Consider the following 23,337-nt stretch of genomic DNA (forward strand, 5'->3'; position numbering starts at 1 on the left):
GGGCCCACACGTGTGTGTGTGTGAGTGTGTGTGGGGAGTGATAGTGTAGCGGTTAGCGCGCTGCGCTATGAACCCGGCGACACGGGTTCGATTCCCGCTCACGGCCAACACCAGTGAAGATTATCTGAACCGGTCCCGGGCCTCCCCTAGGTCGACTCAGCCTCAAATGAGTACCCGGTGCAGTGTGTAAACATTGCCACTAGGGAGACAAAGGCGGTCGGGCGTGGTGCTGGCCACCCACCCCCTCGTGTACAGTTACCGGCCTTCATAGGTGCTCACTAACAGCACTTGCCCCTACAGTTTGTTAAGGCTATATGGGGGATCTTTGTGAGTGTGTGCGATCGTGTAGCGGTTAGCGCACTGCGCTATGAACCTGCCGACCCGGGTTCGATTCCCGCTCACGGCCAACACCAGTGACGATTATCTGAACCGGTCCCGGGCCTCCCCTAGGTAGACTCAGCCTCAAATGAGTACCTGGTGTGGTGTGTCAACATCGTCACTGGGGAGACAAAGGCGGTCAGGCGTGGTGCTGGCCACCCACCCCCTCGTGTACCGTTCCGGCCTTCATAGGTGCTCGCTAACAGCACTTGCCCCTACAGTCTGTTAAGGCTATACGGGGGATCTTTGTCTTTATCTTTGTGAGTGTGTGCAAGAGAGAGCAGCAGTGTAGTCGTCATCGCCCTACGCTCAGAATCCAGCGCTCTTGACTTTGTTTTCGAGAAATGGTTAAAATCCGTGACAAGTGCTATCTAAACTGGTCGTGGGCCTCTCCTCATGTCAGCTTCGCCTTACAAATGAGTACCTGGTGCGGTGTGCAAATGCCAACACTTTGGAGACAGAGAGAGCCCGATGGTGGTTCTGGCCACATTTACCCCCCTCTCGCGTGCCGCGCAAGTCTTCGCGTACGCTCGCCAACGGCACGTGCCCCACCGGTCTGTGTAGGCCATATAGGGGTGGGGAGGAATCTTTGTGTTGGCGCGTGCGCAGAGCCGTCGAGTCCGGACGTGGTGATGGAGGAGAGCGGTGACGACGACGGTAGTACAGGCGACGCGTCGGGCTCCTTCCCCGAGGAGGACATGGACGACTCCTCGCTCTCGTCCGTGCCCGCTGCGCGCTTCCTGATCTCGGACGCCCACATGGCCGACGTGGACGCAGACGGCGACGAAGACCTCATGAAACCCATTGCGTGAGCCGCCCGCCCGCCCGCTCGCCCGCTCGCTCACCCGCTCGCTCGCCCAACTACCCATCCCACCTGTCAGTTTTGCAACAATTCACAGAAGCTGCGTTGTTTGTTGAAGACGCAAATCCAGCAAACGCAACGTGAATTATTCGCACTCCGTGCCAGAGACCCGAAAATGTTGATGACATTACCGCCGCATCTCTTCACCTGTCGCGCCCCCCGCTTACAGGCTGACCATCAGCAACAACATCCCGCTGATGCGCGTCTCTCAGAAATTCAAGCAAACCTCGTGGAAGAATAGCGCGGTGCTCCAGGAAGGATGGATGGTTCACTTCACCGACAAGGACAACATGGTGAGGCAGACCGGCGCTTGCCCTGTGGCGCGTGACCCGCGGCCCGTCCTGCCCCACCAGCCCCGTCCCTTCGACCGTGCTTGCGTTGTCCGGTCTGAGCGGTGTTCACTTACTCTAAGAGTTAAATCTGCCCCGAGAATTTGAGATCCTGCCTAAAATACCAGCCGAAACAAGCTGGCAAATACAATGGAAAATTTGAAACTCCAATGCGTACCTATAGCCCATGGGCACGCGATGTTATAATTACCCCCCAGAGGAGGCGTGGCCTAAACGTTTGACTGCTTAAGAAGTTAAATTGATGGGTTGAATATGAGAGAATCACATTTTTTAGATGTGTACCTTGGCTGTAAATCAGATTGTGTGTACTTGCTAGGTGGATTGTAGCATTGCAGGACTTTGAGAGATGGTGGCAGCTAGGATTGATAATGGCTGATGATGATGATGACCTCGGCTATGAGTGCTGGGTGCAGCGCATGAACATCAGCACTGGGGAGGTGAAGGCAGACGAATGTTGTGTTGGTCACACAACTCCACGTGGGCTGTACCAGATTTAACAGGTTCTTGCTATCAGCTCTTGTCGCCAACAGACTGTATGGATGTATGTGAGATCTTTGTGTTTCTGTGTAAATTGTCCGATATTGGTTCGGAGTGTGAATCGATCTCCAGTCGCCGGGTTTGTAGAGCAGTGTGCTAACCACTACACTACCGCTCAAACCCGTCCTGCGCCTTCCCCGTAGGGTGACTCAGCCTTAAATGAGTACCTGGTGCGGTGTTTAAACATCAGCATTGGGTAGGCAGACGGCCAGGCATGATGTTTGCCAACCACCCCCTCGTGTGCTGTGCCCGCCTACACAGGTGCTCGCTAACAGCACTTTCCCCAACAGTCTTTTACGGCCAATACGGAGGATCTTTGTCTTTACGTAAATTGTCTTGATTTGTTTTGTTATTGATTTCCACAGAGGAAGAGGCACTTCTGGCGGCTGGATTGCAAGTGCATCACGCTCTTCCAGTCGGAATCTGGCAGCAAGTACTACAAGGTAGGAGGGCAGCGCATGGAAAGATGTTAACTCCCTTGCTCGGTATGCAGGGGGTCGTGGGTTCGATCCCGAACTTGACGACGCCTGTATATTTGGAGCTTGCGTGTTCTTCCCTGTGGTCGTGTGGATTTTTCTGCAGGTACTCCCCGTTTTTCCCTCCACATTTAGAAACGTGCGTTTAGACCATTTGGACGCGATTACATTTCCGCGTGATAAGCCACTTTCGTTGAGCTATCGTTTGTGGCCAGTTCGCTTTTGAAAAAAGAGCTACGTAGGCTCAGTGGGCCTTGCCTGGTGAAATAAAAAGTTAGAAGTTAGTTAGATGTACTGTGGAATAGGGATAAATAGTCCACGTGCCCTAAATGCTTCACTTATTGATACGTACCACCTGAGATCACAAAACTTGAATTGTACCAATAATCTTTAAATCCTCATGAGAATTGAATTATGCAATAATAAGTACGTTATCACTTAGTGTACTTTTATATGTCCGCATATACAAACAGGTATCGGTAAATATTTGCCACCTCTAGTGGAACTGAATCCTGCTCTGGCTCTTGGACTACATATAAATACAATTAGAACAATAATGTGGTTTGGGAACGACAATAGTACAATGACTAAATAATATTTTTATTTTATGTGAGTACAAAAGGAATTCGGTTTATACACGCTATTTCATAAATAAGAAATCTTCTAAAACTACAGATAAAATGACGTGCAACATATCATACTCTGTAAGTACTATTTAGGATGACTTTTGAATGTGTTTCCCATGAGGTTGACTAATTTGTGGAACTGCCCATCTTGGCTCCAAATGGCGCTGACATGCCGATCGCCTATCCCCCACCGGTTAAAAACAAAATTATTTACTTCCCCTCCCCAACGCCCTTCCTCTTCCCTCGCAGAAAATTCCACTCTCCGAGGTGCTGCAGATAGAAGTGGCCCAGAGCTACGTGCCGCTCGGAACGCACAACACCCCGCACTGCTTCGAGCTGCACACGGCGAGCACCGTCTACTGCGTCGGCGAGAAGGACGCGCTCCCGGCCCCCGCCGCCAACGCCGCCGCCAACGCCGCAGCCGCCAACGCCGCCGCCAGCGCCGCAGCCGCCAATGCCGCGCAGGGACCGGAGCAGGGGCAGAGCCGGGTGCAGTGGCAGGGGCTCGGCCAGAGCACCGGGCAGCCGCAGGCGGGGACGGGAGTCGGCGCGGAGGTGGCGCGCGCGTGGGAGATGGCGATCCGCCAGGCCCTCATGCCCGTGACGTCGCAGGCCGGGGTGGCCGGCGCCGCCGGGCACAACCAGCGCAGCGAGAAGAAGAGTGAGCGGCGCGACGGGGCGGGGGGCGGGGGAGGTGGTGGGGGGTGGTGGAGTTGAAGGCTGCGTAGTGACGGAACAATACTCGTTAGGGCTACTGCTTAGGTTTTTCAAGTTGTGCTGCAGACTTTTTTTTACAGGAGGGTCTGGCAAGAGCATTTTTTGCCAGTTGCTTCTTAAGAAGCGTTTCATGTGTAGCTGGAACAAGGAGCACAGGGAAAATAAGAAAAAAAACACCATGCATTCGAGCCAATAACGTTTAAAGTTCTGCATATACAGGTTTATGAACCCACCTAAATCAGAATATTCGTACTGAGCTATTAAGCTCTTGTCCATTAGGGGCACGGGGTAAGGACGTGACGACAACAAACAGAACAGAAACATGGCAAAGTCCAAGAAAGGTAAACAAAATGCCAAAAAACACGTGAAAACAATCTCGTGGCCATATTGCAACTCCGTGGACTGGTGAGAGACCTCCTAACTCCACGTCCTGATCCACAGCCCTTGCCCTCCCAAAATGTTTGAATTACAGACATGCTCTGTTTCTCTACCAACTGAGCAACATAGCTGTGGGTTCGACCCCGGCCCTGACGCCCGCTGTATATTTGGAGTTTGCGTGTCTCTCTCCCTCCGTGGTCACGTGGATTTTTCTCCGTGTCCTCCGGTTTTTCCCCTCCACATTTAGAAACGTGCGCTTTAGAGTATTTCGCTGCTGTAAATTTCCACTTGGTTGAGCTGTCTTTTGTGACCAGGTCTCCTCTGAAAAAGAGCTAGTATAGCTCATTCAGTCTTACCCTGTGAAATAAAACATTTTGAATAGTTTAGGAAGTACGTTCAGCCTGACAGGCCTGACTGTTAAATACAGAGACATGTGATTGTATTTATGTGCCTGACAACGTGTGAAGTAATGGCAATTTTTGTGTGTGTTTTTTGACGCAACAGAGGAAGTTTGCATCAGCTTCTCCATGTCAAACTGTCAGATACAGGAGAACGTGGTGAGTGACGGTGCGACGCTAACGATCGCGTCGGAGTCGGCACGTCTATGTGCATCATGGCGGGGGGGGGGGTGGGGGGAGCAACCCACAATACTTACAGAAGTCCACTTTAAAATATGAATCCGCAACGGTCAATTGGAGCCACTGGCCTTAAAAAAAAAAAAATCTACACGTCAAAAATGATCATGTATTCATGTCTAAAATAACGAGTAGAATACCCACCGTGCAGACGTTGAAGGAATAGTAGTTGGCGCCCCGAACTGGATGACCCTCGGTTTGTTTCCCCGACCTTGACTGACGTGACGTCAGACGTCAGACCCAGTTCTGGCCTCCCCTAGGTCGACTCAACCACAAAATTAGTGCCTTTTGTGGTGCGTAAACATTAGCACTGCAGTGCCAAACACGGCTGGGTTTGAAGTTCGGCCACACCTGCTCGTGCATTGCCAGCCTTTTAGTTTGTATGTACCTATGTTCAACTTCTTTAACACCGTACGTAGACAACCGTGCTAATCGAAGCTGCTTGCTAAAAGCACTTGCCCCGAGATGCTTCTAAAGGCTCTGGGGGGAGGGGGGTGAGGGGTGTTGGGATTTTTGTCTCTGTTATCTATCCGCGTGCCTGTGTCTAACTTTGCTTTGTTGGTGCGCAGGACATTGGCAGCATCTATCAGATTTTCCCAGACGAGGTGCTGGGATCGGGCCAATTTGGCATCGTGTACGGGGGTAAGGCCTCTGCTTTTAGCCCCAAAGCACCTCCCCTTTTCTCCACACCGCAGAAGTCAGCTGCTGCCTTGTTCCCTCTCGCTTTTTGTTCGATTTTTAGCGTTGGCGGCAAGCTGCTTCGAGCGGTCTTGTGACGGTCACTCGCTGTGACTTTCATTATCGCCGCAGACAGCCAAGTAATCTCCTCTGTGCGTTCACTTAAGATGAATTACATTTGACCTCCCTTCATTCTTCACGCTTTACATCTCTACTCGCCATGTTTATATTTTATCTGCTTCATGTTTTACCTGCCGGGTCAGTCAACATCCCCTCCCCCTCCCCCAACTCATCCAAATGTGCATTGTAATTATTGTCACGATCAAACATCCATAATAATGAATGCACTTATTTATAATAAATAATGCACTTATTTAGAATAAATAAGAATTCCCTTTTCTACTCAAAAGAGTCTCAATAATTTTTTTCTGCCCAATTCCATTTTTACCAACACGTGTTTGGCTTGCGCGAGGAAACCGGGGTGTCCAGATCGCGCCCCCCCACCGCATTCCGTACAGACAGAGCTATGAATCTTTTCCTCTGCTATCTGACAGCCCAAGCCTACAGCACCTGCTATTCCCAGGCAGCCTGCTGTCACCCAAGTAACTAACTAACTAACAAGGCCTGAAGCCAACTTACTTAGAGGTCCGACAAGATCGGGCATGTTTCAGGGCGATCTCGTCTTGGTCCATCCGTGCCACCGTGGCCACGACTCAAGTCGCGCGTGTTACATCTCATCTGCACACCCTGAGTGGAATGTGTTTTTGCGATCGATTGTCATCTGCTCGCGCAGTCGCGAGCTCCGAATTCTGGGTGCATGTATGTTGAACTTCTTTTCGCACCGTACGTAGCCAACCGTGCTAATTGGATGTTGCGGGGGAAGGACAACTAGATCGGAGGTGCCCAGGTTCACCGTTGCGCCCTGCAACGGTGAACCCGACGCGTGTGTCGCTCGGCCCGCCGACCGATTTGTTGCCTCGAATCCGCCAGGTAAACACCGCAAGACGGGCCGCGACGTCGCAATCAAGATCATCGACAAGCTTCGCTTCCCGACGAAGGAGGAGAGCCAGCTGAGGAACGAGGTGGCCATCCTGCAGGTGAGGAACGAGGTGGAAAGGTGGTAGATTAGAATTCAGGTGGCAGTGCTGAAGGTGTCGTTTCGGAGACGGAAGCCACTTGTCTGTCATTTGAGATGATAACTTTTATTGGCTCTAGCTCTGAACCCGGCATAAATCCACCTTCCTGTGAAAGTCGTAATTATCATCAGCCACGATCTATCCACTGCTGGATGAAGCCCTCCTCAAGCCATCGCCATCTCTCCATGGTCTTACGATGCAAAAACCCACGGTAGCGTGTTCCCTCCCTCCGTCGCCTGGCACTCCGTCGTTAGTCTCAACCACTGGCCATCATCTCTTGGCAGACCATAAGATGTTGCTAACTTGCGTATGTTCTCGAATCCCAAGTGTTCCTTTTTATTTTACAAAGTATACTTCTAAACATTCACCTCTCCGTGCCCCTCCTTGCACACTCCTCTGCAGCTTTTTGCCCTAGACCAGTGGCCAAAAGCAAACGGTAATCGGTGCGAAAACAACCAAACAGAAATCATTCGAGCCAAACATAACCAAGTTGACAGAATAAAATATAGAAAAAACGTTCGCAAACATAAATCGATGAAGATTTAGATGAGGTATAAATATGATTTGCCTGTAAGCGACCACTTTTTGTGCATTGTTTACATTAGGTTTTTTTTATGGATGCAGTGTTTTTTTAAATTTCTCACTATAATGCCATAGTGTTTGAGGCTGTACCTGCATTATAATTACGATGGCAGATTTAATTTTTTTTTTAGATACAGCGTGGTTTTTCTTTGATAATCTATATTTAACTTAATTTTCTAAAAAAAAGAGATTTTTTTTATTATTGCTATTATGATATACTAGCAATTTTCTTTCTCTTATCCGTGATTGTTTAAAAAAAAAAAATTACTCTGACTTGTTGCGTTTGTCGGAGAAGCGGTGGCGGTGTTGTTTTTTGGTGATGAAACACGATTTAAGAGCTTCCCGGCTCACTGGGTACGTGAAAATAAACTGAACTGAAACCGAACTGAACTTGATTTGAATAACATAAATATATATCAACGTCGCGTGTTTTGTTCCGACCGCAACAGAGGCTGCACCACCCGGGCGTCGTGTACCTGCAGAGCATGTTTGAGACGCTGGAGCGCGTCTTCGTGGTCATGGAGAAGCTGCACGGAGACATGCTCGAGATGATCCTGTCGAGCGAGCACGGCCGTCTGCCCGAGCGCAACACCAAGTTCCTCGTGTCGCAGGTGTGACCTCGCTGTTCCTCGTGTTGTAGGTGTGACCTCGCTGTTCCTCGTGTCGCAGGTGTGACCTCGCTGTTCCTCGTGTCACAGGTGTGACCTCGCTGTTCCTCGTGTCGTAGGTGTGACCTCGCTGTTCCTCGTGTCGTAGGTGTGACCTCGCTGTTCCTCGTGTTGTAGGTGTGACCTCGCTGTTCCTCGTGTTGTAGGTGTGACCTCGCTGTTCCTCGTGTTGTAGGTGTGACCTCGCTGTTCCTCGTGTCGTAGGTGTGACCTCGCTGTTCCTCGTGTCGTAGGTGTGACCTCGCTGTTCCTCGTGTCGCAGGTGTGACCTCGCTGTTCCTCGTGTTGTAGGTGTGACCTCGCTGTTCCTCGTGTTGTAGGTGTGACCTCGCTGTTCCTCGTGTCGTAGGTGTGACCTCGCTGTTCCTCGTGTCGTAGGTGTGACCTCGCTGTTCCTCGTGTCGCAGGTGTGACCTCGCTGTTCCTCGTGTCGTAGGTGTGACCTCGCCGTTCCTCGTGTTGTAGGTGTGACCTCGCTGTTCCTCGTGTCGTAGGTGTGACCTCGCCGTTCCTCGTGTTGTAGGTGTGACCTCGCTGTTCCTCGTGTCGCAGGTGTGCCTCGCCGTTCCTCGTGTCGCAGGTGTGACCTCGCTGTTCCTCGTGTTGTAGGTGTGACCTCGCTGTTCCTCGTGTTGTAGGTGTGACCTCGCTGTTCCTCGTGTCGCAGGTGTGACCTCGCCGTTCCTCGTGTTGTAGGTGTGACCTCGCTGTTCCTCGTGTTGTAGGTGTGACCTCGCTGTTCCTCGTGTTGTAGGTGTGACCTCGCTGTTCCTCGTGTTGTAGGTGTGACCTCGCTGTTCCTCGTGTCGCAGGTGTGACCTCGCTGTTCCTCGTGTCGTAGGTGTGACCTCGCTGTTCCTCGTGTTGTAGGTGTGACCTCGCTGTTCCTCGTGTTGTAGGTGTGACCTCGCTGTTCCTCGTGTTGTAGGTGTGACCTCGCTGTTCCTCGTGTCGTAGGTGTGACCTCGCTGTTCCTCGTGTTGTAGGTGTGACCTCGCTGTTCCTCGTGTCACAGGTGTGACCTCACTGTTCCTCGTGTCGTAGGTGTGACCTCGCTGTTCCTCGTGTTGTAGGTGTGACCTCGCCGTTCCTCGTGTTGTAGTTGTGACCTCGCTGTTCCTCGTGTCGTAGGTGTGACCTCGCTGTTCCTCGTGTTGTAGGTGTGCCTCGCTGTTCCTCGTGTCACAGGTGTGACCTCGCTGTTCCTCGTGTTGTAGGTGTGACCTCGCCGTTCCTCGTGTTGTAGTTGTGACCTCGCCGTTCCTCGTGTCGTAGTTGTGCCTCGCCGTTGCACACGTGTGCAGCTGTCACTCCCGCACAAGACAAAAGGCAAAGATTCCCCCCCACCCCCGTATAGCCTTGACAGACTTTTGGGGCAAGTGCTGTTTTTTGTTGTTGCTGCAGCCTGTCGCACAACTCGCAAGTCCGAGAGTCAACGGTTGTAGAGAACCGTCCCGACGCGACCCAGCTGTATATAGGGGGTGGGGAGACAGAAGGAGAAGGGGGGGGGGGCGCGTTGTGCCCCAACTGGGGGGGGCAAGTGCTGTTAGCGAGTAGCACCTATGACGGCCGGCAATGTGGCACACGAAGGGGTGTGTGTGGCCAGCACCACGGCCCCGCCACCTTTGTCTCTGCAGTGGTGATGTGTTCTTAATCTGTGTTTTCCTCCTACAGTCTCTGCCTCGCCCAATCCACTACCCTATTTACCCAACCTGGAAATTATTCTCATTAATCTATAATGCTGAAGAGTGTCATAATGGAATACTGATACAACATTTATTGTATGTGTTCCAATGAAGCTACCATGGATGTTCTTAAAACTCTATACGTGGGTTATCGAGTTTTTCCTGACCCCCACCCCTCAATGTTTTTTTACTGCCGGATCAATGAGACGTCGACCGTTTATTTGTTCATTCTGTGCAAAAGATCCTCATTGCGCTGAAGCACCTGCACTCCAAGCACATCGTCCACTGCGACCTGAAGCCGGAGAATGTGCTGCTGGCTTCCCCTGAACCCTTCCCGCAAGTGAGCCATCTCTTCACGCACCCCACCGCCCTCTCACAGCGGTGCACATGGGAACTGGGCGTCATTTGAGCTGGGTGTTGTTGTACACACATGTCATCCTCTTCCTGCTCCTCCTGCTGCTCCTCCTCTTCCTCCTGCTCCTCCTCCTGCTTCTCCTCCTGCTTCTCCTCCTGCTTCTCCTCCTGCTTCTGCTCTTCCTCCTGCTCCTCCTCCTTCTGCTCCTCTTCCTTCTGCTCCTCCTCCTGCTCCTCCTCCTGCTTCTGCTCATCCTGTTGCTCTTCCTCCTCTTCTTCCTCCTCGTCTTCTTCCTGCTCCTCTTCCTCCTGCTCCTCCTGCTCCTTCTCCTCTTCCTCCTGCTTCTCTTCTTCCTGCTCCTCCTGCTCCTCCCCTTCCTCCTGCTCCCCTTCCTATTCCTCTTCCTCCTACTCCTCATGCTCCACCTGCTCCTCCTCCTCCTGCTCCTCTTCCTTCTGCTCCTCTTCCTGCTGCTCCTCCACCTCCCCCCTGCTCCTCTCTCCGCGCCGGCAGGTGAAGCTCTGCGACTTCGGCTTCGCGCGAATCATCGGCGAGAAGTCGTTCCGCCGCTCGGTGGTGGGCACGCCGGCCTACCTGGCGCCCGAGGTGCTGCGAAGCAAGCAGGGCTACAACCGCTCGCTCGACATGTGGTCGGTGGGCGTCATCGTCTACGTGAGCCTCAGCGGCACCTTCCCCTTCAACGAGGACGAGGACATCAACGAGCAGATCCAGAACGCCGCCTTCATGTACCCGGCCAACCCCTGGCGAGAGACGTCCGTTGACGGTACTTGGATGCCGCTCGTTACGCAGGAGGTCGTGGGTTCTGTCCCCGTGGTCGAGTGGATTTTTCTCCGGGTTATTCGTTTTTTTTCCTCCATGTTTAGAATCAACATCACGCGTTTAGATTATTTGGCAGCTATACATTTCCACTTGGTAAGCCACTTGGTTGAGGTGTCATTTGTACGCGGATCGCTTCTGAAAAAGAGCTGTATAGCTCAGTGGGCCTTACTTGGTAAAATAAAACGTTTACTTTTAGTTCAGTATGCACGCGCACCCACGCACGCACTCAACGATAGCAACAATCGCCGTTCGCCACTTCTTTCCATATTCCCAGTCTAGTATGTACGCATGCGTGTTGAACTTCTTTCACACCATACGTAGCCACAGGGTGGCCACGGCGATTCCACGACATCTCACACAGGCGGTGACGTGTGGTCACGCCGCCCACGTTAATGCGGCGGCAAAGTCCACCGCGCGAGTCGGTGCAGTTTTGACGGATTAGGGTTTAGAAAAATAATAAAAAATGAAAGCGTACCGCCTCCGGGTGAAACTCATCGCATTGTTTGTTGGTTTCCGCTTTCCCGTTGCAGCCATCGACCTCATCAACAACCTGCTGCAGGTGAAGATGCGCAAGCGCTACAGCGTGGACAAGTCGCTCAGCCATCCTTGGCTTCAGGTACGCAGGATGGGGGGCTCCGTTCATTCGCCAGCTGGCTGCACGCTCCGTAATCCATGACTTAACAGACTGTTGGGGCAAGTGCTCTTAGCGAGCACCTATGAAGGCCGGCACGGCATACGAAGGGGTGGGTGGCCAGCACCACGCCCGACCGCCTTTGTCTCACCCAGTGGCGATGTTTACACACCGCACCAAGTACTCATTTGAGGCTGAGTTGGCCTAGGGGAGGCCCAGGACAGATTCAGATAATCGTCACTGGTGTTGGTCATGAGCGGGAATCGAACTCGGATCTCTGCCGGGTTCATACGCAGTTGTCTAACCACTACACAACACACACACACACACGTGCGTGACTTCTGACAATTACTTACCATGTGATATCCAGGTGCCATGGGTTACGTCAACTTGTTTGAGGACACCCCTGATCTGGATGTTGAGGTGTGTGCTCCGTGTTAATTGGCACCCACCCTGGCACTTGACACGATCTACCTCCCCTCGCCTCCATTAGCCAGTTCTGCAATACACTCCTTGGAGATGTTCCATCTGGCTTACACAAGGCCCCTTCGTTGGAGCCTGACGTGCTAGAATAATAATGGCACTGAAACCAAATGTCCTTGCCTCTTGTCCCAACGTCTAAACTAAAACGAAACAATTTTTTTTTATTTTACCAGGTAAGGCCCACTGAGCTTAAATAGCTCTTTTTCAGAAGCGAACTGGCCACAAATGATAGCTCAACCAAGGGGCTTATCAAGTGGAAATGTACAGCAGCCAAATGGTCTAAACGCGTCTTTCTAAATGTGGAGGGGAAAACCGGAGGACCTGGAGAATCCACGGGGAGAGAGACACTCAAACTCCAAATATACAGCAGGCGTCGTGGTCGGGATCGAACCCACGACCTCTTGAATACCAGGCGAGGTAGTTAACATCTCGCCGCTGTGGCGCCCCTCCTCCGACCCCTCAGGATTTCCACACGTGGCTGGACCTGCGCGAGCTCGAGACGAAATACGGCGAGCGCTACCTGACGCACGGGAGTGATGACGCGCGCTGGGAGCAGTACGCGCGCGAGCGCCAGCTCGCCTACCCGCAGCACCTCATCCCGGGGCCCAGCCAGGCCGACTCCGACCTCGACGACCCCGACCTCTCGGGCCTCAGCAGCAGGGTCACCGTGCTGTGAGGCACCCTTCTCAATGTTGGCCTGCCGACACGTACGCGGGCGGGCGGGCGGGCGGGCGGGCGGGCAAGCTGTGATCGACCGACGGATGGGTCGATGGGCAGGGACGGACGAGACCGATCAATCGCCGGGTAGCGGAGGTCTTTTGCGGGTCGCGGACGCGACCGGTAAGGGCCTGGCTGCCTGCCGCCGAAAGGCCAAAGGAACCTTCGGCAGAAAACGAAGGATGGCTGAAGACCTTGTGTGCGTGCGGTCCAGCGCTTCGGAGGGGGAGTGGGAGTTGGTGTGGTGTCCTGCAGAATTGTCGTGGACAGTAGACTTGTGGGACTTACGTTCCTGCTGGGCTGGGTAGGTGGTCAAGAAGATAACAGTACCCATCTGTGTGGACCTTGGGAGTGCCCATCCCTTCGTCGAATGCAATGGTGGTTTTTTCCTCCGGGTGCTCCATTTTTTCTCTCCCGCAATACCAAAACACTCCTTAAAAAACAAAATAGGAATGAGCCATACATCCTCTTAAGCTAGCGCCTCCTGATAATGCAGAGGCTTGAGACTCGGGTGACAATGTGAAATGAAAATTGGGAGTGAGAACGCTCCTCTCTGCTGCAAGAGGTGGGGGGTGGGGCGGGGGCCGCGGCCGCGGTGCACAGTCAGTCCGCGTAGCGCACGCGCACTTAATGTCTGACATTACGGTCGCAGATCCGTGCGGGTCGGAAGCTGAGTCTGCTGAAGTGTTCATCGTCTTGTTGCTGAAATGTGTCTTTGCTGTGGTTGCATTTTGCGGAGTTTTTCAGCGCCGTCTTTTTTTTCCCAAAGTGCCCCCCCTGCGTGATTTGGGGGAACGGCAGATGGGTTTTTTTTTGGGTGCGACGGAAAGAGGAGAGGAGGAGTCCACGTGACCCCGTTGTTTTAAGTCGTTCTTTCGTTCGGACTACCCGTTGCATCCGACCGATGTGGGGGGGGGGGGGGGGGAGAGAAATCGTGACCGCAAAATCGTTCGGGAGAGCCACAACAACTAGAGAGTGGGAAGGGGACCGAAGCTTGAACGGCAGCATTCGGCGGACACCCAGCGAGTGTGCAGAGAAAACGGTGCCAAATAATGAAACAAAACTCTGCTACTGTGAAGTCACGACACACTCTGGGCCAAGGGGGGTCTGCAAGCCCCTGCGGGTTCCGGTAAGCCGCGTTGCGGCTCTCTTTGAAGGGACCTGCCTGCGTGACGTTATTCAAACGCATGGGCGGCTCTTTTGTTACCGAATTCTAAAAAAGAAAATCTCTTGTTGTTGTTGTTGTTTTGGTTTTCCGACCCCTGTGCTCGGCCAAGTTCTTGGTGAGGCTGACAACGACTCTCGTGGCTGGGCGTAGCTAACCGGGCTGGCACAACGATCGGGCAGAGCAAGCTTCGGCCATCGTCCGTCGTTGGCGTTGAGAGTTGTGACGGAGCAGTGAAGGGCTCTGTGAACCACGCGTATTCTCATGCTATTTGTTGATGCAGTGTATCTGTTACAGGTTTCACGCCATGTTTTTTTAAAAATATATTTTCCAATTTGTAAAAAGTAGAAATACCCAACATCTTCTGATATGTAGTTCTTAACTCATGCACTTGAACTTTTCCCCGATTTCTTTGTTGTTTAACTGTAAAAGTTTAGCTGTGCGCGCGTGTGTAGTGGGAGACTGCGGCTGTTCTGTTGCGAAAGCAATTAACTGTAAATGAATTAATTTAAGATGCACTCTTTATTTTCACTTAAACTAACGGCTTAATGAGCACAAACCTTTGATCTTAACACAATGCGCGCATATATATAATACTCCTTAATTACTTTCTTTACTTTAAACTATTTGATAGCTTAACAAACTCTGCATTTGGCTACTGTTTTGCCAAGCTGCGTCTTGTACAAAATAAAAAAGGGACTTTGGGGACAAGTGGCAACACGTGCCTTTTAATTTTTTTAGAAAAATACTTTGTACATTCCACCATGCGATGCGGCCTTTTTAGTAGCGTGAAGCCGGTGTGAAACAGCGCCGGTTAAACACCTGCCCCCCCCCCCGTGAGCGATGTGGTTTCTCACCGGTAACTAATTGCTCGCGATCGATCCCCGTGTTAAGTTAACAAAATTGACGGTAACGACGATGATGTCGACCAGCGTTGGTCATCGACGGCCGATCACGACGATGGCGGCGGCTACGACGCCGCTCGCCAAAGCGTGGACGGACGGTGACGCCATCGGCAGAGTCTCAACGAGGACTCGGGCCGAGATACTTTAGTGACGATATCAAGAGACGGCGGTGCGTTGACCAAACCTGGTAATTGGATATATGTATAGGAAAAGATGTTATCAAGTTTAATTCTCTAGTGTGTGACTGTGTTCATCCAGAACAGGCCGTATAACGACGTAACGCCCCGATCGACAATCACGAGGGAGACGTCGCAGCGATGATACACTACTCCGCGGTTACCTGGCTTCATCGCCTGAATGTGAAATTCTAGTCGTTGCTCTGCATCTACGTCAGCTGTATGAAAGAGGAAGAAGAGACTGCAAATGCATTGACCAAAGCTGGTAAATTGGTTATATATTTATAGTAAAAGATGTATCAAGTTCGCCGATTGGCTGATCCGATAATTTTGAGGAGGGGAGGGTGGGGGGGTGTAATTTGCACGCCCCTCATAGCAACGTTTCTAAAGTCAGAGCGTGCGACTCTTCGACTGCTTGCCTGCTCTAGTGGACCAGACTAAGAGAATGACTCGGACGAAATACGCAAACTTTTCAGTCTCCACCTAAAATTCCACAGGGCGTCACCGACGAGTCCATCGCTAAAACACAAATTGTCCACCCAAGTTACCAATGGATCGATCCTGGCCAACGAAAATTTGCGACGGTTCACCCAAGAAGCCAAACTTGTTGAGGTGGGGGGGGAAGGAATGTGCTGCTCACAGAAAAAAATCCCAGCACCGCCCGGCGTGAGATCGCAACACTCCATGCCGGTGACCTTGCCGAGTTATCCGACGTTATTGATCTGTAGCTACGAACCAAAAAAAATCTTTTTCCTTAATATGCAAAACGGAGGGATATTTTTTTGTTTTGCTTTAACTTTTCAAAAGAGATGCTTCGTATTGCAACAACAAGAAACAGAATTTTGAACCAGTTTATAGAGATGTGCCAAATACTTGTTTCGGGTTCAATGCGCGAACAAAATTGGGGCCAGCCTTAGCCACAACTAAATGACCTTTTAAGAAAACACGGGCTGCGGGTGGTTAACGCGTTCCTCGTGGTTGCTGGTCGGTAAAAATGCGAACAATGCTCTCGGAATCCACCTGGGGGCAATGAAGCCTCACGGATTTGCTGCTCTATGCCTGGCGCGTTTGTTCGGGCTGCACAGCGCGTGTTGTTCGGCATGGCGTCCCACGTGCTGGAAGCGGAACGTCGTACACCGTGCCGAACAGCATTGCTGTATAACCCGCTAACAGATTCGGAGGGCTATACAGCAAAGACAAAAGATCGCCCCCTCCACCCCCCCCACCCCCCCCCACCCCCCCACCCCCCCCCCCTCGTTTAGGCTTAATAGACTGTTGGGGCGAAAAGTGCTTTTGGCGAGGACTTGTGAAGGCTGGCACGATGCACGAGGGGGTGGGTAGCCAAAACCACACCCGACCGCCTTTGTCTCCCTAGTTTCGATGTTTTACACACTGCACCAGGCACTCATTTGAGGCTGAGTCGACCTAGTGTGGGGCCCAGGACCGGTTCAAATAATCAGATGTTGGGCTTGAGCGGGAATCGAACTCTGGTCGCCGTGTTCGTAAGCGCTAACCCGCCTTACAGCGCAACCACTTAAACCTTACGCAATGGTATTTGTGGATTGCGTCTTTAAGTTTTTTGTTACTTTTACAAACGTTGCAGGGACCAAAGGTCTCCAAAGCACCGTGTATTCACTGCCCGGCATGGCCGGCTCTTGCTGTTAATTTGTCGCGCGGCGCTGTGGAGGGGGGGAGGCTTTTGGTTTCGCCGCGTCGAGATTGGTGAAACTGCCAAACTTGCCAATCGTGAGATGGACAGGAGATGGAAGTGCATCAAGTGGAATTTGTGAAACCCTCTCTGTGTGTACTCGTTTAGGCTTTTTTTTTTAAAGATACGTGAATGATAAATCGTGTCGTGCACATTGCACGCGTCTGATGATTGGTAAACAATGAATGGCCGCGTTATGGTTGGTCGGCTGGACTGGAATTTGAGAAGCCATGCGATAATGTGATTGTTTACCCTCTTAATCAAACCACAACCATGACATTACAAAGCCTGACATTTATCGGTTAAATGAGAAGCAATATTAAAAATGTTTTGTTTGTTACCACCCCGACTTTACACACGAGCATCGTCTGGTTAAGGCAGGAGATTATTTTTTATTTATATTTGTTTAAACGCCAAAAATACATAGAGACGCCGAGACCGTGGGTACACATCGTCTCGGTGATCGGCGAATCCGAGCGGAATCATCGCGTGCTCCCTAGCCGTGAAACTAAAGATCGAGCTCGAGATAGACGGGAGAAAGGAAGGGGGGAGGGGTAGGAGAATGTTAGTGGGTTGGGGGGGGTGGGGGTGGAAGTGTTGGAAAAGCGTTGTGGGCGTAACATTTCTGATGTTGGGGCAGGATTAACCGGGGGGAGTTATTCGCGCGCGGCGTCGTAAGCAGCTCGTTCTGATGTCCCTCTAGCGCCGCGTGTTGAGGAAGCCGTCGGTCACCCCACGGCAAGAGCAATGCTGCCCGGAGTGATCGTGCCAGCGTGGTGCTCTCGATTACTGCCCATCGGCCCACCGCCAAGTTGCCTTTTTTTTGCCAAATGTCAAGTCGGCTGCTTCAAGGCACCCGCGCTTACCTGGGAGCTTTGTTGACACACGTGTACATCTATTTATGCAATACTGCGTTTTGGGAATACATGGCAGGATGATGTTCCGTGGTTAATTTTTAAAAAAAAGAAAATTAGAATTGTACCTATAAGCTCTTTAATACCTGTGCAATCTACGTGTATAAACCATTGCCAAAAACGACCGTCCATTTTTTTTGTTTGTTTGTTTGTTCCACCTGCATTTTATTTAGAGTTGTGTTAGTGTAAAATTGTGAGAGTAGTCTTGTCGATTGTTGTAATAAAGTTGATGGAATGTGAATCGTGGTCAAAATGGGGCAGCCCTCGTGTCTGTAGTCAACGCTCCGTCATCGCAGAAACACAATCGCGTCGAGCTTGTTATCGCTGGGCGCCGTGGTAGTTAGGAAATGTTAACGACCTCGCCTCGTATACACGAGGTCGTGAGTTCGATCCAGAGACCCTGACGCCGGGAATATTTGGAGTTTGCATGTCTCTCTCCCCGTGGTCAATCGACATTTGGAAACGTGTTTTAAGAGTATTTGGCTGCTATAAATTTCCCACTGTGATGATAAGCCACCTTGTTGAGCCATCAATTATGCGTGGCCAGATCGCTTCTGAAAAAGAGCTATTTAGCTCCGCGGGCCTTACCTGGTAAAATAAAAAATAGTTTAGTTTAGGATGTGACGATGCGTCGCCTTATCCATTGAAACCGATTCGTACGCTGGCAACCGCACGCATTGGACCACGCGCGTGTGTGAGTCGATTATTTATCCGTTATGCAACACATTCACACGCCATTTGCTCGTGATACGAGGCCCAATGGAGCCAACAAAATCGGTACAAAAAAAAACCGAGACCGGGGGAAAGAGGAAAAAAAAAGTTGCATCGATGTCCTCCTCGGGATTTCATCCCAGGAACACGAACCCCGCTCATCGTTGCGCACGTTTCTGCATCGTCACCGGTAAAATCTCTCTCTCCGACTTCTAGAGCGTGGTTGAGACGTGAGAGGGGAACTTGGGAGTCGCGTGTGCCTTCTTCAACTTTTGTCCACTTTTTATGGAATTTATTTTTCTGTTAACTCTCTCGTTTTGTTGTTGTTCAGACTCTCAGACCTTTTTTTTTTAAAGAATTCTCCCCATTTTCCAGTGAACTTCTCAAGCATGACATTAACCTCTGGCAGCTGCGTAAAACATGACGGCGTTAATAATCCGTCTCTTGAAGAAATATTGTCACTCCAGTTATTAACATGTTTCTTTTGTGTCCTTCCATGTCAGGCCACGTGCTTTGCGCGATCACCCAAACACTTCCATGATAAGACGCGTACCCAGATTTAACTTGGATAAACGTGCAGGGATTTAAAAAATATATATAATGATAATGATGGTAGTGGTAACAAGAACGATGATTACTGTTATTGTGTTTCCTCATCAAATATTTTGTTCCTTTGAACCGTGGCAGGTAACCATGAAGTGGTATTTTATATTGGGAGGGAGAGACGTGGTCATTATGAGCGCTGTTATTAACACGGCCACCTTGCGGTGTTCATTATGCACGCAACGGGGGGTGCAAGCGGTACAAGGAGGCTATTGATATGTACGCTCTTCTTTCGCACCGTACGTGACCCACCATGCTAATCGGAGAGCGCACATAGGGCCCCGATGTCAAACAGTAATATTCACGGTGTCACCAAACGCGTCGTAAGTTACGCGCGTCAGATTCATTTAGGAATTTTGTAATAGCGGAGCCTTTGGAAAAATATAAAAAAAAACGACATCGGTAATTCACAACCGTCGTGCCAATCCAGCGCTTGGTCGTTCATGCTGCGGGTCGGGGTTATAACCATACTTCACCACGCGGGCTCCAGTGCAGGATGGTGAGGGTGTATGGGCGGCGATTGCGTTCAGCTCTCCACGACCAACCTCTTTAAAACTGCGGCTGGGAATGGAACTCGGGTTTCGGAGTGCCAACCGCTGCATGCACCACCGCTCACACCGCGGCGTTTAAAAAAAAATAAAACCCGTCCCCCTCCCCAGTGTAACCTGGGCTGAAAATGGCACTCCGTAACAACTTCCAGCAATGCATTTGAATTCGCGCGGTGTTCCCGTCCGAGTTGACGTACCGTCACTGTGATAGCCGCGACAACAGCACGACGCAATGAAAGCGGCAGGAAGATGTTTTGAATGTCCCTTTGAAGCCCCCTGGATTAATATCTCAATGCTAAACATTTCACTTGACGCATTACTACCGGAGTGTTGGGGGGGGGGGGATATAGCGAGGATAGATATTTGTATCATTTTTTAACGCCACGTGTGTGTCTGTGCATACATTGCTCACTGAGATGATGGATTTCCTCGTCCTCTGCAGATTTGATGCTCGATAATAGGGGAGGTGGGGGTTGTGTATCCAAAAAAAATCGATACAAATAGCTCTCATGTTTCAGTTCTCTTACTGGTGGTGGTAGTGCAGTGATTGCTGTGATCCAGGGCGATCCTTTCATAGACCATCGGCCATGGTCAGTCCGCTGCTGGATATGAATGCCTCCCCAAAGCCGCTCGCCCACTCCCTTACCGATCCTCATGGATGTGACCAAATCCGCCCGGCGCCTTGCGCACGAGACGATCTACACTTTAAATATTGCGATTAACTCGACGGAATTCCACGTGTGTTTATTAATTATTAAGGAAATAGATAAGCAGACAATATAAACAACTTAACACGTAGGCTTTCGCGACCAGTATCATCCATAACATGGCTTAGATCGCGTAACTATAAATGTGTCGTTAAACCCGAATTGGCATGTTCTGTTTACGTGACAAACCTTACTAATTGGCTGTCGGGTAGAGGCGGGTTTAACGACACACATTTAGGTGATTTAACAAACAAAAAACCTATGTTATGAATATAAACAACTATTACAAACGATTTGCTTTTATTTTAACAGGTAAGGCCCACTGTGCTATATAGCTCTTTTTTCAGAAGCGACCTGGCTATCACAAATGATAGCTTAACGAAGTGGCCTTATCACGTGGCAATGCATAGCAGCCAAATTCTCTAAATGCACGTTTCTAAATGTGGAGGGAAAAACCGGAGGACGCGGAGAGAATTACACGCGACCACGGGGAGAGAGACACGCAAACTCCAAATATACAGCAGCAGGCGCCAGGGTCGGGATCAAATCCACGACCTCCTGTATACCAGGCGAGGTAGTTAACAGCTCACCACCGTGATGATGAGAGAGAGACACGCAAACTCCAAATATACAGCAGCAGGCATCGTCAGGGTCGGGATCAAACCCACGACATCCTGTAGACCAGGCGAGGTAGTTAACATCTCACCACCGTGATGATGATGAGAGAGAGACACAAACTCCAAATATACAGCAGCAGGCATCGTCAGGGTCGGGATCAAACCCACGACCTCCTGTAGACCAGGCGAGGTAGTTAACATCTCCTAGTCACCGTGATGATGAGAGAGAGAGACACGCAAACTCCAAATATACAGCAGCAGGCATCGTCAGGGTTGGGATCAAACCCACGACCTCCTGTAGACCAGGCGAGGTAGTTAACATCTAGTCACCGTGATGATGATGAGAGAGACGCAAACTCCAAATATACAGCAGCAGGCGTCAGGGTTGGGATCAAACCCACGACCTCCTGTAGACCAGGCGAGGTAGTTAACATCTCCTAGTCACCGTGATGATGATGAGAGAGAGAGAGAGACACGCAAACTCCCAAGTATACAGCAGCAGGCGTCAGGGTTGGGATCGAACCCACGACCTTCTGTATACCAGGCGAGGTAGTTAACATCCCGGCATCGCGGCGTCCCTCACGTGTCTCGTAAATCTGTCCGTCCACAAACAACGAGTCTCAATTTACTGCACGGCGTTTCGCAAAGGAGGCTTCTTGAGAATTGATTCTTGGCCGCAATTTACATCGCCAGGTGCCGAGTGATATTGGAACTTGCTCTCTGGGCCTCCCATAGGTCGATTTGGCCTTAAATGAGTTCCCGTCTTAACTTGGCACTTGGCTGCAAACCCTACCCCCACAATAGTCGATTTGGGCTACAAAATGCAATATTATTTTGATCGGACTGCGCTGACAGTTGTGCACAAACAACAACAACAAACTCATTTAGTCAATAACGCCGTGGCCTTACAAAGAAAAACAGGGTTTGTAATAGGCGACGTTTCGAGCAAAAGCCCTTCTTCACAGCACTTAAGTGAGCACTCGAGAGCCCATCGTGTGTTTTGCCGATATTCCCTCACAGGTGCTCGCCAGAATACACAGCGGCCCTTGTGTGTCTGTGTGTGTGTGTATGTCTGAACCGGTCCTGGGCATCCCCTAAGTCGACTCAGCCTCAAATGAGTACCTGGTGCGGTGTGTAAACATCGCCACCGGGGAGACAAAGGCGGCCGGGCGTGGTGCCGGCCACCCACCCCCTCATGTGCCGTTCTGGCCTTCGTAGGGTGCTCGCTAACAGCACTTGCCCCAACAGTCTGTTAAGGCTACACGGGAGATCTTTGTCTTTTTGCAGTGGCTTGAAGATGCTCATATTTATTGACAAACACGCGACCGGGAGGGAGCGAGGGAGTGAGTGGGCGGATGGGGGTGAATTTTTGTGAGAGGCGGAGGTGGTGGCTACTGCTGACGGGGGGAGGGGGGGGGCGTCTTGCGTGCGATGTAAACAAACGAGGCGGGGTTTGTTTATTTTCCCTCTTTTGTGCGCGCCACGTTTTCACAGGTGCCGTTGCTTGTTTGAATTTCATCCGAGAGCCCTGCGGAGGAGGGGAGTGGATCGTTCGTGCGCGGTTAGGGGATGTGGGGGGGAGGGGAGGTGGGAAGGTGATAGCGGGGCCAGCTCTGGTTCATGCGCTGCGAGGCCCCGACAGGTTCCCACACCTGAGTTTGATAACCGACCACGGTTAGCATCCAAAACCTAAACCAGTAAACGATTTTTCTTTTTAACGTTTTGCCAGGTAAGGCCCGCTGAGCTGTACGGCTCTTTTTTTCAGAAGCAACCATGGGCTATCGCGAATGATAGCTCACCAAAGTTGGCCCTATCAGCGCGTGGAAATGTATTGATTAGCCAAACAAATATAAATCTAGAGCTAAACAAATATACATCTAGAGCCAAACAAATATAAATCTAGAGCCAAACAAATATAAATCTAGAGCCAAACAAATATACATCTAGAGCCATACAAATATACATCTAGAGCCAAACAAATATAAATCTAGAGCCATACAAATATACATCTAGAGCCAGACAAATATAAATCTAGAGCCAAACAAATATACATCTAGAGCCAAACAAATATAAATCTAGAGCCAAACAAATATAAATTTAGAGCCAAACAAATATAAATCTAGAGCCATACAAATATATATCTAGAGCCAAACAAATATAAATCTAGAGCCATACAAATATACATCTAGAGCCATACAAATATAAATCTAGAGCCAAACAAATATAAATCTAGAGCCATACAAATATAAATCTAGAGCCATACAAATATAAATCTAAACTAAATGCCGCCTTTGTCTCCTCAGTGCTGACGCTTACACACCGCATGAGGCACTCATTGTAAGGCGACGTCGACCGGGGGTAGGAGACTCAGGGCCAGTTCAAATCCTCGCCGCCGTTGTTGGTGGTGGTGGTGGCCGTGAGCGGGAATCCAGCTCGGGTCGCAGGCTTCGGGGCGCAGCGCAGTGCGCGTTTCACCACTGCGCCACCGCTCCTCATCACACAGTACCCACACACACAATACACACACTACACACACACACAATACACAC

General features: G+C 50.7%; 1 protein-coding gene across 1 annotated transcript in view; it reads left to right on the plus strand.

The window, feature by feature from the left end:
• The window catches only part of LOC116947852 (serine/threonine-protein kinase D3-like), a 43,691-nt gene extending 27,483 nt beyond the window's left edge, over positions 1 to 16,208 (plus strand). The window contains exons 7-18 of the mRNA XM_032964056.2: positions 988 to 1,186; positions 1,410 to 1,533; positions 2,493 to 2,570; positions 3,479 to 3,890; positions 4,829 to 4,881; positions 5,529 to 5,601; positions 6,628 to 6,734; positions 7,805 to 7,966; positions 9,950 to 10,048; positions 10,577 to 10,847; positions 11,434 to 11,519; positions 12,481 to 16,208. Of these exons, the coding sequence (XP_032819947.2) occupies positions 988 to 1,186; positions 1,410 to 1,533; positions 2,493 to 2,570; positions 3,479 to 3,890; positions 4,829 to 4,881; positions 5,529 to 5,601; positions 6,628 to 6,734; positions 7,805 to 7,966; positions 9,950 to 10,048; positions 10,577 to 10,847; positions 11,434 to 11,519; positions 12,481 to 12,693 (1,877 nt within the window). The 3' untranslated portion in view covers positions 12,694 to 16,208. The remainder of the gene's footprint in view (positions 1 to 987; positions 1,187 to 1,409; positions 1,534 to 2,492; positions 2,571 to 3,478; positions 3,891 to 4,828; positions 4,882 to 5,528; positions 5,602 to 6,627; positions 6,735 to 7,804; positions 7,967 to 9,949; positions 10,049 to 10,576; positions 10,848 to 11,433; positions 11,520 to 12,480) is intronic.
• Positions 16,209 to 23,337: the final 7,129 nt, after the last annotated feature.

The sequence above is a fragment of the Petromyzon marinus genome, chromosome 31, assembly GCF_048934315.1.
Source record: "Petromyzon marinus isolate PM22_M1 ecotype Great Lakes invasive population chromosome 31, UKy_Petmar_22M1.pri1.0, whole genome shotgun sequence".
NCBI lineage: Eukaryota > Metazoa > Chordata > Hyperoartia > Petromyzontiformes > Petromyzontidae > Petromyzon > Petromyzon marinus.